Source organism: Gnatocerus cornutus, chromosome 9 (assembly GCF_029298725.1).
Source record: "Gnatocerus cornutus isolate USDA-ARS CGAHR chromosome 9, icGnaCorn1.1, whole genome shotgun sequence".
In the NCBI taxonomy this organism is placed as follows: domain Eukaryota; kingdom Metazoa; phylum Arthropoda; class Insecta; order Coleoptera; family Tenebrionidae; genus Gnatocerus; species Gnatocerus cornutus.
The window spans coordinates 10,251,061-10,265,676 of record NC_142241.1 but is presented as its reverse complement, the minus strand read 5'-3'; the positions used below and the strand labels follow the sequence as shown (position 1 = coordinate 10,265,676).

At 35.5% G+C, this 14,616-nt stretch overlaps 1 protein-coding gene across 5 annotated transcripts in view; it reads right to left on the bottom strand.

Moving 5' to 3' along the window:
• Positions 1 to 10,812, bottom strand: part of Rbp6 (RNA-binding protein 6) — a 223,188-nt gene extending 212,376 nt beyond the window's left edge. For 4 of the 5 annotated variants that reach the window (XM_088046732.1, XM_088046734.1, XM_088046735.1 and 1 more), the window contains exons 1-2: positions 10,728 to 10,812; positions 10,607 to 10,647 (exon numbers count right to left, since the gene is read on the bottom strand). In XM_088046732.1, the coding sequence (XP_087902858.1) occupies positions 10,607 to 10,647; positions 10,728 to 10,792 (106 nt within the window). In that variant the 5' untranslated portion in view covers positions 10,793 to 10,812. Of the gene's footprint in view, positions 1 to 10,606; positions 10,648 to 10,727 lie in introns of those variants that run through there. The other variant, XM_088046737.1, reaches the window with a different exon arrangement.
• Between the last annotated feature and the right edge of the window lie 3,804 nt (positions 10,813 to 14,616).

Here is a 14,616-nt window from a genome sequence, read left to right as displayed (position 1 = left end):
CATTACGATACACTTGCATAATGTATCTCATTAATAATTACAAATAGAAATCAAGAAACGATTTGACTGCTAACAAAAAATTGCTCTCTGGCACCTAAGCAGAACTTAAAACTTGTGCCTGAAACCTCATAGACTTTCTGAAAAGCCCCCGGAACCAGATTTACGGCTTTTGATGATTCCACACCAAATCGATTTGTCACAGCTTGCTTTGATGCGGTTCGGTGCGTCCGTTTCAAAAGTAATTCTTTGCTGTTTAGAATTAATATCGTTATTGTTTATTTTATGGCCGTTGCATGGTGCGTTAAATACCGTTTAAATGTTCACAGTTTTAACCGCGGAGATAACTACATAATTTCAGGAACAACTCGAGAGTGAAATTCTCAGCATCGTTTGTAAAAATCAGAGTATTTACAGTGTCAGTAACCTACAAGATCGTGACGAAATTGCGGTAATGACCTCAAACAATATAAATATTTAGATCCGAGTGTAGTGCAACGGAGATGATTCAGAGAAATTTTTGATCGGCTCCACATCATAAAACGAGCACAATACACGCTGATAAACCGATTAATTATTCGTTTTGCAGGAGCAAGGTAACGCGGTAAACGAATCAAAACATTTTACTACCACAATGATTTTAATGACCACGTTGTTGCAACTAAATGAAATCTTATTAAGTAAACAATAGTCAACGATAAATGCAAATGGCATAAAAGTGTGATAAATTCAGTGTATTTATTACCGAAATTAATAACCAAACCATGTAGGAGTTTTCCGGTTCGCTAATTTAGAACATTCACTTTTCAAATCAAAACCAGAAGCGCTTGTTTATTGATCATGTCGAAAGATTTTTGTATGCTCACAATTATCAGCATCCTGAGGATCGAAAACAGTTGTTAATAATGCAATTCAAGTCGGGATCATTACAAACACGTGCCTGAAATGAGCTGGATAAAAGATACCCCGGAAATAAATCAATTTGATTCAATACGTCGGTTTTACTTACACCACATAGTTGTCACACGTCTGCAACGAACGATCGTATCCGAAAATTGAATTCTTTAGCGATGTTAAAAATGATTGTAAACTAGATTGGATAAGGCTAATATCTTCAGTTTCTTTCATCAACCGAGATATCCTTAAAATTCCCTCTCTGATTAAATCAAAAATGTAATTTAGTAAATACAGGCGTGCCTCGCTGTATTTCCCGGAGCAATATAATTTAGATTTTCGGTTATAAAAATCGATTTTGCTAGACGTCTACGAGTAATAAGGTGTCATTGTCGTAATCTGCATTGAACGAATAAAGTTCCCATCTCCAATATTCCGCGAAAATTTAATGCGTCGAGAAACGGTGTTGGTGCTTTAGAAGGAAACCCCAACAGCCTGCGGTTATTTAAACCTTTTACAAAATAATATTATTCCAGAAATCACGGCTTTATTTCCCCATGGAAATGAAGCTGAAATACCTGCGCCGTAATTTGATCATTAAAAATTCTAAAAGGTGATAAAAACTTCGGATTCTGCCTCTGCAATCACTAGGAGAAAAAATTTTGATCGGAGGATTTCCGTCGAGTCCGAAGGGCATTGCCACCGATCGATGTACACGATATTTGCTCCATCATACTGAACCGATTTCATTACATGGCTGGAAGCGTTTTACAACTGATGCGTAATATTACAGCGAATGAATGAATGACGCGAGTGAAAGGTAAAATCGAGAATTGGACACATTTTCTATGCACAAGGTGAAGTGGACGAACACTGACAACTTTATATTCAGATCTGGTTTAGTCGTAATGATTCAAAGGAACTGCATTTAGCATTTTAACCAGAAGTCATTACGGAGGAATTGTAAGCAATTTCAATAAACCATGTAAACCCCACAACTGTAATGAAATTAATAAGTGACATTATGCTTGCGTACTTAAACTTCTACGCCTATTAAATTCGTGGAAGTGCTAGAGAAATAGCCATTATTTTAAATGGGAAAATGTGTAGTACTAAATAGGTACAGATATTTATTAATTTCATGCGAAAAAACATACATTAAACGTACATTACCTTAAGTGTTCTTTTTATAAAAGCTGGAAACAAGTTTCTCAGAAAACGACAGGCTTTGAGATTTTTATCGGGTTGTACCAACAGAAGTACCAACCAATTTTGTATTGTCACTTTACTTAGGTACTGCAGAGCGTCGCGTCAGTTCTTGCGATTAAATTTAGATGACTTGCCCTTTGAGCAAATAGCAAGGATAGCCTATGCGACATGGAATATTCCGGATTCAAATTTGCAATTCCCAATACAATACAGAATACAGAAATAAAATTACAAAGGAATAATTCAGAGCAATTAAGCCCACCTTGGCCCCAAAACCCACAGTAAATGATATTATAGCCTTTATTAATTTATTATTACATTATTTTTTATTAAAACCCTCAGTTACATCCACCCATGTAAATTAAGCGCATTAAATTCGTATAAATTGGGACTGATTTAATCATTATTTTTACGTGTACTTTTAAAGATTTTAAAGATAAGACGTTGAGTAAAATATAATAATTCAATTTTTCAGTTATGATTTAGTGCAAGCGCATAAAAGCCGGAATAATGATCATGGCGTAAAGATAAAAAGCTATTGTTGGTTTGTCAATAAAACCGTGCTTTCATATTTATTTTTTCACATGAAGGAATATCTGTATTGATCGTTGTACGCTTGTAAGGCAAAATGTTCTGTGTGGGAAAGAAACTGTTATGAGTTTGTAACCTAATTAGTCTGGCAAATAATTTGTTTAAGTGGAAACACAGTAGCTCAACTTAAATTTGCATGTATAAACAATACTATTTTCGAGAAAACTAAATTATAGATTTACCAAAAACGTGGATTTTGTGACAGAAATTGTTGTAATTTTTATCGAGTTATCACAAAAGGGGGGACTATACAATGTAATGTAATGTTTAAACACGAAGAATTTCATAATATAAACTTGTTTTGGAGGAAACAAAATCTTATCGCCGAACTAAATATCCTATTTTTGTTATTTACATTTCACGATAAGACCGTCAATACAACATTTAAATTTAAATTGAAACTGAGATTATTTTTTTATATTTATTTCCCTGTTTATTGAAGCCGATAGTTTGGAACTTTTGAAGAAGGTGCGGTTATGATTGAAAAGTGTAGAGAAAATTGTAATTTAGTACCAAAAGCAACGTTCCATTAAAATTCTTTCAAAGCGCATTACAAACCAGTACAATCCGCGCGCTTTATTGAAAAAATGGTAAAAGCATTGTGTTCTTTTTTATTATGCATGAATTACACTCGACGTACCCGTAATCACAAATAATTGTTAAACGCAACAAAAAAATCCGGAAAGCACGCTACTACTGATAAAACGTAACTCTGCTCTTGAATGAACCGAGTCGAGTGAAAGGTAAAATTCCCCCGTATCGAGCACTCCAGGTATGCAAGGTAGACGCGAGTCGACAGGTGTACCACCACAGATGCAACAATAACCCTGGGGGCTGCTTCCTGGTGCCCGGCGGGCAGCGGTCCATAGACTCACGCGGGTGTAGGAACACTATTGATTTTTGCGGAGCTGAAGCAGTATAGTCGGTGCGGGCGGGCACGCCAACCCGGGTGTGACACTGAGAGCCTGAGCCGGCATTTGAGACAATGGCTCAGCCCCAGGGGCTTAACGCATTTATATGAGCTATTTAAAAATCATAACTGAGAAAACACGAAACGATTGATCCGAAGGAGAAGTCGCGGACGGAAACTGTTCCACGCAAAATGGACCTTAACGACGTCATAACGGCCATTATGGCGAATTTTAATGATGTTTTTAGTTTTCGGGAAATAAGACGGGAAAACGGATGGTTTTCCCGGTCAGTGCTGATGAAAATCTGGGAAAATAAATCTCGGGTTTACGTTTATGATAGCTCTTTCAACGAATGGATTTCTATGTATAACTTTACTACCTGTTTAAACGTTTGACACACCATAACGATAATATATGTAGCGCCAAAATACCCTGTATAAGCACATCAATGTAAGAAATGAATGCGAAATTTTAAAATTCAAAAACGTAAACGGAAGTGGTTACGGTAATTTTATCAAACACCACAAGAGCACAATATTTAAAGTAGAATCCTTCAACCGGACACCTTCGCTGTCAAGTTTCACATTTCTCCAGGGTGTCACGCTAATTTAGATTTTAATGAGGCACAATATCGTAAAAGCTAGGGTTTAAAGAGGAGAGGAGGGCCAACGTAGAAATATTGTTAATACAACTTTTATAACCACTGAATTACGATAGCAAAACCGCGACAACCTTATATTGTTGCGAGGCAAGTGAGGCACGATATCTGTGGTTGCCTCAGCTCAAAAAAATGCGATTAGAATATGTATAGAGAATAAAAACAATGTTCAAGGCAGTCTGTGTGCAGTAAAAACCAAATAGAAAAGAGTAAAGTTTGTCAGACGTTATGATAAGGATTCCTTAAAGTTTCGGTGCAGTTTCATCAAAGTCTTTGTCTGTAGTTTGTTCAGAAATTCTGTCAAAGAATGAAACCTTCAAAGATCACTCCCTAGTTACAAGCAAACAATAACAATTTCGTTGGGAGTCAAATGACCAAATGGACAATTAACTTAGCTTGCTTGGCAAGTACCCTTCTAAATGATAAAATAGCTATTTTTGCAACTAAAAGTAGAAATGCTTCATTATATCACTAGATGTGTTACAAAAAAAGTCCTAATTCAGCAATAATAACGCATTAAAATAAAGATTTGACAAAATTTTTACTTTTACTTTTGTTATATTTTGACTTTTTGTAAAATGACACTGTTTTATCACTAGACAAATTTTGACGTACTAATTGCTAGTCTTTCGCCCATTTTGCATGTATAGCAAAAAAAAAAGGTTTGATACTTAAGTAAGCATTTCTTGAAGAAAATATGCAAACATTTTAATAGCTTTAGAAAGATAATGAACTTGGAGTAATAATGATTAATTACGAGGTACAAAAAATCAATGGTTCCGCTAATTAAAATACAATTATACCTAATTGTTTATTAAATTACCAGCTGGTTGCCGTTAAATTGATATCCTACTTATATTTACTGACACTTCAAGACAGTGATTGTAAACTCTGAAGAGTTACTTCCAAAAACTAAATTACTTATTTGCATTTATAAAGTTCTAGATTTATCAATTTATTTATCTTGGTAAAGTTCTCACTTATAAGAACACTTGAAAATTGAAGTACCATTATAAAGGAATTATAATTACAAAGATCAATATTTCTTATTCATTGATAGAGTTCAAGCAACTAATATTAAAACTTTTAAAATATCTAATAAAAATGAGTGACGGGCCTCATTTTTTTCAAATTATTTCGACCCGAAAACTTTGGCCTCGTCATATTTGTGAAAAAACCAGCGATAGACTTGCTATAAGCATACGTTTTTATACTAAGCGATATTTAATACATGTAATAAAGACGTTATTATCTCCATTACTACAATTACTCTCTGGACTTTATAAATAACGTACAAATGTTGTACAAATAAATTGATATATTCTCTCTAAATTATGAGAAATTTAGCTAATCAAATCACAGATAAAAATCATTGAAAAATTGGTCAAATTTGCAACAAATGCCAAGTTCCAAATCGTAACTAATAAAATGACTAACTTCTGACCCGCTGACTTGGAAATATTAATCGCGAAAATTGTCTAGATTTGGTATACACTATTTTAACGAATTTAACAAAGCTAACAAATAAGCCACATATTTCATAACACAAATATTCTGACACATCTGATAAATTACGACTATCTAAATTTTCCGGGGAAAAAAAATAGATTATTAAAATTGACAATTTCAATATTGCAGTAAAAAAGTTGGAACAATATGTGATTTGAATCGGGAAATTCATTTATGATTGATGAACAATGCTATTTGTTTTCATAATTTAATTCACTAGCTTCAATTTTTGAAATTTATAATAAAAAGCCAAGGCAAATCACAAATAGTCGCATGGCTGTTCTACCACCAAATACAATAATCGAAAATTCGCATTGGACCCGTATTTAACAGATTTTAGGGAATTGATAAATTAATGCTGCAACAGTAAAATTTTGATTTTATGACTCAGATTCGCACAAATACATTACAATTTATATCCCTTTATTACCTGTTAGTGGAATTAGTCAGCGTTGAAGTTTGATTAAATCGTTTGTTTGTTTAATTGTAATTTAAATTATTTGGTATTAATGGTGCAACGGTTTTGTGTTTTTTCGAACCGACTACTAAATACACCAAAATATGAATTTGTGAGAGTGAAAACTGACTCAATTCGATGGAATTTTTCGTACCTACTTACGTTTTATGCTATTTTGAAACAACGACCGCAACCGTGTTAATGAGTCGTAAATTAAATAACGTACAACTGTGTAAACAAGAAACAGATTTTGTTCTTACAGAATTGCTAATTTCACTTGACTTGTGTTAGTTAATTTCTCGAATTAAATAAAATATTAAATGCCGAGAATACTTTCTCTAATAATAAAACTCTATAAATATCCACAAGAGCGTTACTACAATTTTTTTCCAAATGCGAAAAACTCATCCCACGCAACAATAATTACATGATTTCTTATTCCTTTGTGGAATATAAACAGAGCTTCTATTTCAATAAAAGACGACATTTCTGCCGTTTTAATTTAATCTCGGTTGTATGATAGCATTACTGTCATGATGACGATTTGCTCCCGTCTTTTTACCAACAAACCGAGAAAAAAACAGATATGGCAACTTTCCAGAAAAGTCGAAACAATGATTACAATGGTGAAGTTTATGCATGCTTTAATTAATAGGCCTGTGGGAAAATAAATAAACTTTTCAAGTTGAAAGACAGCTATAAAATAACTACTCCTGCAGTGTCTGAACAAATTATTGTGCGCAACTTTTGCTTTTATGCCTGCACGTGCTTTACAAAATAGCAGATTTTTTGTTGTTTTCCTAAAAATCAGCCAAGTGAATAATTGCGAGTGGTGGAAAATTAGTTTCGTCATCGCAACAATTAAGCTTAATTGTCTTCGCATGAAGAAATGTCGATGGTTCCCAAACAAGTTTATTATTCCATGTACGTATGTGGGACATTGTTTCGTGGATTACTTTAAATTTGAAACATGCAGAGATTCTGAACATATGGACGAAACTTTTATCTTTGTTAAAAGATCAGAAGTTGCATAAAACGTGAATTTACTTCCAAACAATTTCCAATGCACTTTTCTGACCATAGCAAACAGGCTGGGGAGAACCCAATTTGCTGTGCTACAAAAAATCGCCGTTTTCCTTATCGCCCGTGAAATATAATTCTTCGTGGAAGTTTTCCCATCTTTTCCGTTCCGGTAGATACATTAAAAGAGATAGTTCATATGCATTAGTTGGACCCAAACTTACTGTAAAAAGTGCCCCAGAGACTCTTGGATCCGCGAAATGGGGTTGTGATCAATTTTAAAAGTACAAGTCAGTGAAACTAATTAGTTTTTCGGTGTGGATGATCTATTAGAGACTCCAGCACTATATTTTAAGATGCAAATTTGGTCCAATGCAATTACGAAGTGTTCGAGCCACTTTCAGGATTTATTACAGTTTCCTCGAAAAAATGCACTTTTGCTAACGAACTGTTTGGTAGATGCGTCAGTCAAGGTTGGCTATTTCTGTTTTCGATTTAGTCCAGAATTTTAATGGGTGATAGGAGAACCGTTCGCGTTGAAAAACGAAAAATCTCTTATATTTCCAGATAGCCTTTCACGGTATGTTCGCTTGATTAGCACAGTTTGTGGTAATTAAAACTTTCTATTGGCATTGTGACAAACTCAAAGTTTCTATTATTGTGTTCTATTTACTTTTTTTGTTTGAAAACTACTTGCAAACTCGAACCAGAACCCAGATACTCGATACAATTTTTTGAAGAGTCTTGTTTACAATTTGTTTAACAGTTTGAAGGTTGCCTCTCAAGACCTATTTTCGGCCACTGCTTCTACACCTACTCTTGCACAAATATGGAGACACGTGCCGCATCATTTCATTAAAGAATCGTTGTGTAATTTGCTTCCTCTCAAATTCTCCCGACTAATTTAAACTTAAGCTCAGTGAAACCGGCTCTGGCCGGTTAAATAATCAACAAAGAGATCTGCGACAAGGAACAGAGAAACCGTCACGCTTATTTAAGTGAAACCACTGCAAGTTGGTTAAACTTACCTGTCCAAAAATTAATAAATCTGTTATCATTTTTATTTCACAATGCCGCATCAATCAATCCCAAAGTAAACCGAGTTTTATGATTGGATTAAAATATTTGCTGTGCCTTATCCTTGGATCGCGTATCAATAATAAAGTGGTCGGAATTTGGTAGTAAAAATGTGGATGATCCTTTAAGCGACTTTGGAAGGAAATGAAAATCACAATGCAGTGTAATATCTGTGTCGTTTACTGAGGCGATTGCAAGGAAATTAATATTTAAAAGCCACCCCCGTAAGGGTTGGTGCGAGTCTTTCTCCTGCAAAGAGTGGCTTTAACGTTTTAGTGGTGCGTTGCAATATTAATAAGATCCCGAGTCTTTAATTATCCAGAAGATGGAAAAGGAGCTTATTAGTTAATTAAAATAAAAACGAAGAGAACTGGAAAAGCAAACGGACGAAAGAGATAAAGTGTTTCGTCCGGAATTTAATCCTAGAAAATATGAGGCTGGCAAATAAAAATTAGACGAACAAATCGTGCACCCGCCTAATTGACACGTGAGTTAGGATGTCTTTAATCTTCTTCACAGGCATGGTCATGATTGATTATTTTATCAAGACGGTAAATTTAAAAACACAAACAGATGGTTGGATCACTTCATTACCTGTCAGCATTGTTGGAATGGTTCCCAATTGTCGAAAAAATATGGTATTGTTATTGCAAACTTGACAATGGGTAATTAAAGGCATCTCTGGAAACTTGGAGGGCGTTGTTGGTGGTCAGAGACGGCGACCGTGAAAAGTAGCGATGACAAAAACCATTATAAAACATGAATCGACGTTGATGACGCGTACCGCCTCGTTGCATGCTTATAATTGCAACAGAATGCAGGAAGAGACTTAAGTAGGGAAGGAAAAACGCATCAACGACCAAGAACAAAGTCGTCAAGTATTGCGGCCTCGGGGGATTATTTTTAGGAGAATCTCCCACGTCGAAGGGAAAAAAGAAATTCGACTACACTTTACGACCTTGGCTGACACAATACACAGGTAAGTGATAATAAGCAATTACAATCGAATGAAATTAAGTGCGTACTTGGATACTTTAGACTTTTTTAAACGTTCAGCGTCGCCCAAAATAAACACAGAAGCCAAGAATAAGGCCCAGATATTTATATCAAATTAATGTTTATGATAGTGACGCGTGCGTGAATTTAGCCCGAAATAAAAAAACCAATCGAAATTTTCAAAATTTATTTTCCAAAATAACATACATCGTCGGTTTTCGGTTTATCCAACTCAGAGTGGTTCCATCGAGTGTTGGCCAAGGTTCGGACGATGCGGACGCCTCACGTTATTTCTGCAAGTGTATAGGCCATCAGAGATGTTCTATTATAACAACTCCAACCAAACTCCACGCAAACCAAAGAAAAACTAAAAAAACATGGTGTTTGATTGGGTCGGGAAAATGAGAGTCTAATGTAAAAACAGACGCACGCCGGCTATAGGAATTCGTACGACTTAAATCGATTTTCCAACGCGAATTTTTCCATTCTGCCTATCACATGTGACTAATTTACTGTACAAATAAGTATCACGTTTCTGACGTAACGATCTCAGTACTCGCTGTCATAAAAATAATGAATTCAAGACCACATAAATTATGGAACTGACGACGGTCCTTACTACGAAAACTTCGTACCAGTAGTACCACTAGATCGCAATTAATTTTAATGAAGGATAACGATCCCGGTAAATTGTTGTTAGCGCAAGACTTAATTATCAAATTTGCATCGACTTGAAGAATATAATTGCAGTGTCTTAGGGTAAAAGTGTCCGGAAAACGCCTTCGTTCTTTTGATTGACACTAGATGTCGTTTAATTAAAATGAACACGTGCTAAATTGAGGTTAGACCTTTCGATTTGAAAAGTTTGATTTGAAAAGTGAGAGGGGGATGAAGCGAAATTTCCTTGGCACCGCTGGTGCCATCTTTATAGTTTTCCCGGAAGTTAAACCACGAAAGTGTGCAGAAAATCGTCCCAAGTATATAGCACCTTAACCGGCATTAAAATAAATAATTGATGAAGTTTGTATAGAATTTGAGCTGGTGTTATTGAACTGGTGCGCTCAAACAAATGGAAATAGACGTGAACTTTGGAGCTAAATTACAACTGATCAATGCACATCGGGCTAATTTAAGCGTGAACAACAATCAAAAGTCATCTAGTATGGTAACGACGCAACGTCGTCAAAGAAAAAAAAGATAAACACTTGTGTTATTTCCTGGTTCTTCTTATCACTGTTTGCACTTCACCGGATAGCACTGATAACACCGAGTCACGTGTAGGCTTACCTGGACTGGTCTGCCAGCTGAGTCCCCCGATGAACATTTTCCTGCAAAGAGAATCGGGTTTGAGTTTTCGGGCGATCATGTGGAGTCCGGAGTTTCCGGTGGCTCCGGTGTTTTTACTCACCCCGGATCGTTAGGCACCTCTGCGGGCGAGCCGCTGGCCACAATCTCCTGGTTCTGCGGCTCCATAACACTGAGTGACTTCGATCTGCTCAACTACGACTAAACTAAAGGTAAATAGAAACCGGGATAGGCTAGCGGACTCCCGGAATGGTCTACTCAGCGTCACTGTCAACACGATACTGAGACCGACGGACGATGAGGCGCGCCGACGGTGGTTCGGTCGCGTTCGCCGCCTCTTCGGAGACGGCGTCCGCGTCTGCGTGGAAGCGCTGATGGATGAGACAAACAATGGCTGTGATTGGGTGCAATCCGTGCACCGTCAGTGCGACGTTGGCGATGACGCAAAGGTACGTGGTGCGCCTTGCACACAACACAGATAAAAACGCGGAAATAACGCACGACCGGATGTGGGCCAGTGTGTCGGATGGAAGGCAGCAGGAGCAGCAGGAGCGCGGGTCCGCGCCGGCACCTAGACGACGACGAAACACATTCGAACAAAATCGATAACACCCTTAAATTACTCCTTCCTTCGCACTCGTAAACATTCCACCTTTTCGCCAGAGACGCCGACTTCTGAACTCGACAACAAATAAAATTAATACAGAACCGATGCCAAATCGTCCGGAAACGACACAGAGCACTGTTTCCGGGGGAACTCCCACCTTTTCCAAATAATTAATAATTCCATTACCCTTAGATGTCACAACTTGGGCCAATAAGCGTACATTCCGGATTTTATAGAAAACAAATCTATAAAGTGCACACACAACGAACCCGAAGAAAGTGTGGAAAATTCAATAACACTTTTATAATAACAGTTTTAAATTCACTTCCGTTTTTTAGTTTTGTTGTATGTTCATGCGTGAGCTGAAAAGTGCAAAGTCATAAACTGACCTGTACAAAATTAATTTTATTTTTAATTACAAAATATTAGGTATGTCCGAGTAGTGTGACCGTGATAAAATCAGCCTGAACTATTAAACAACTTTCAAGCTAGAATTGATTTTTTTGTATAACATTTAATAATGCACTGTAGAAACACTGTAGAAAAACGTGTAAAACGATTAGATACATCAGTAACTCTATTAGTTGCCGTTTAAAAAAATTTAATGTTCAAAAAAAGGAAAAAAACAAATCAAACATATTCTGCTGTTTCAACTTCTTGACAAAAAATGTCACATTTCTAGCGCATTGTTTCATTTAAATTACTAATTATAAATAATTATGCACTTTTACCTGCTCACTGGCATATTCAACTAGTAAGTTTCTGCTTAATTTATAGGGAATTCAAACAGTGTCCAACGTAATTTACAGTGCACTTTAAATTGAAATATGTTTACGCAGGAATATTCTGTGCTTAAATCTTGTCATTTAGAACGCTAATTCAGATATCTCAGCTCGGAAATTTATGTATTTGAAATCACGTGCGTACCTAGAATTCCAAACAAAAGAGGACAAACAAGGATAATTGTGTTTTTCTATTTCGGTGCTTTGAGAGCCTCATTAAAGCATTGATTTTCAGATGTTTCCGATGCCATCAGAGACGCAAAAAGCACTTTTTATTCCTCAACAAGAAAATGTCCTTTTTGAAAAAAAATCGTTTTTTTGGAACATGAGCGTTTTTTATGAACGTGCAATTTTGAAGGTAACCAAAATTCCCAAAAATGTTTACTTTTATTGCCTTTCATAGATTTTATAGTAAAACCTGTAATTTTGAGTATAATTTTATATACGCAGCAATAAAATCTCTAGAAAAATTCCTCAGAACAAATCAAAAACTAAAAAAAAGATCCACCCGCGATTCTGGTAATTTTCATGTTATAACAATAAAATTTGAAAAAGTTGTAAAATTATTACAGCAAAACACAAATTCTTTTGTTTCTTTTTACACCAAATTTTTTTATCCACTCTCTGCATGAACATCTTAAATGCCAATAATATTTATTTTAAAACGAATAAAATAAAAACAGAATTTAATTTTCCAAAAACCATCACAAAATGAATTAGTTTGATATTTTCTACCGTGCAACTGTTGGCGCAAATTGTTCATTTGGATGGAAATTTTTAGGTATATTAAATTATAATCCGTTAAAATAAAACAAATGTGTCTATTTATGTCCAGAACAGATCTTTTAACCTTTATCATTATGTTTTTCCGTTTTGCGGTTCGCAATAAAAATACTTTTTGCATGAGATGGCCCAATTTTAAATGGCACAACTATACGAATGGAAACACAGCTGACACGTATTCTCACACGTGTTCACGTGTAGGGGTGAGCAGCTAACAAACATTTTTAACTTTGAAAATTTAATTAAAATAGTTGGTTGGAAACTGACACCTGAGCCTGTGAATTTACTCTTCAAAATTTTTTTTCCTCTCAACTGATTACAATGAGATTTGCAAGGTGTTTCTCCGACAATTATTCAAAAGAAAATTGTATCTGAACGGGTATGACAGGAACTGAAAGCTCATCTAAATGAATTATTGGGTGGAAAAAGAATTACTTTCGATGGTGATAAAAATGAGCGCCGTCATTGCTCTCATTTATTATAATTCAGAATCTGCTGACTTAATTTGATTAAATTTTTTACCGAATGTAATAAATCTGTGTTGTTTATTTCCGACGGATCATCAATTCTTTATTTCTTCTGAAGAATTCCCAGAGATATCTATATCGAGGCCATCTAGTGTAACATATGCGGCGCATGTTCTTTGATGTGAGGTAAATGCAAAGAAGTAAAATTTTTTATCGGTTTGAGGGGAGAGCGAAAAAATTGATTCTTTAATAAGCAATTTTGGTGGAACTAAGAAATTACAAATCACTTCCGCGTGTCAATTAATCTTCGTAAAAAAAGGATCTCGGCTTGTTTTCCGCTCTTTGCTCTTCTTATTATTCAAGTTCAATATAAAACTGCTCGACGAGCTTATGGTCCATCTAATTCGACTTAATGAGAAGAAAACTAGAGCAAGTTTTAACCTAACCCGGGGATTAAGCCACACTTTCACTGAAATCTCCGCAAGCGCCATAAACGTCAATTTATAGGATCAATGAAACAAGTTCCCAAGATTATCGTTCTTGAAAATAAACAACTTCTTGATTTATTGTCCGATTTAAAGATCTTTGATCGTGTCCGAAACTTTAAGCACTAAAAGATCTATTTTCTTGCTCCATAAAAACGCCAGTTTTAATGCCATTTATTAAAACTCCCATTTTTCAGGGACAGGTATTTTCACTTATTGGTAAACAACTGAAATGGTCATTCTGGAAAACACTTAACAAAATTAGATCAGGAGATGGCAACGTTTTTTCTTCCAAGTCCATTTTATTACTATTATAAAACAAGCAATTTTGTGGACAAATTCGGGTTTCTGGTTATTTAACACGAGAATACTGTGTCATCCAAAGGTAATGTACAATAAAAAAGTTATTGGGAGATTCAAAAATCATCAACTTCAGAATGTGCGTGCTAAAAGGATCACATCTCTCGGGAAAAAAGCAGACCATTGCTCCCCTATGTATAGTTGGTTGCATGTTAATGAGCTCCCGCAAACAGTAACTAATGTTAAGTACTTCTTAAGTCTAAGAAAAGAGAAGACGAAAGTCAAATAAATTGCGAGTTCTAAAAATACTAAAGATCAATAAAAACAGAAAGAGAGCTTTTATTAACTTCTCTAACACCTTCTTGGAGTCTACGTTAAATGAGCGTTTTTTGGAATGTTTCCGTGCAGAGATTTTGTCGGAGTATTTGCATGTTAAACACATTTTATTGCTGATTACAACTTAAATTGCTCGCGTTATTTTTTACGCCAATATATTTTTAGAACACTATAATTAATACGGCTTCGGTCGTTTTATTTTAGAGTTCCTTAATTAAGAGAATTCGCGTTT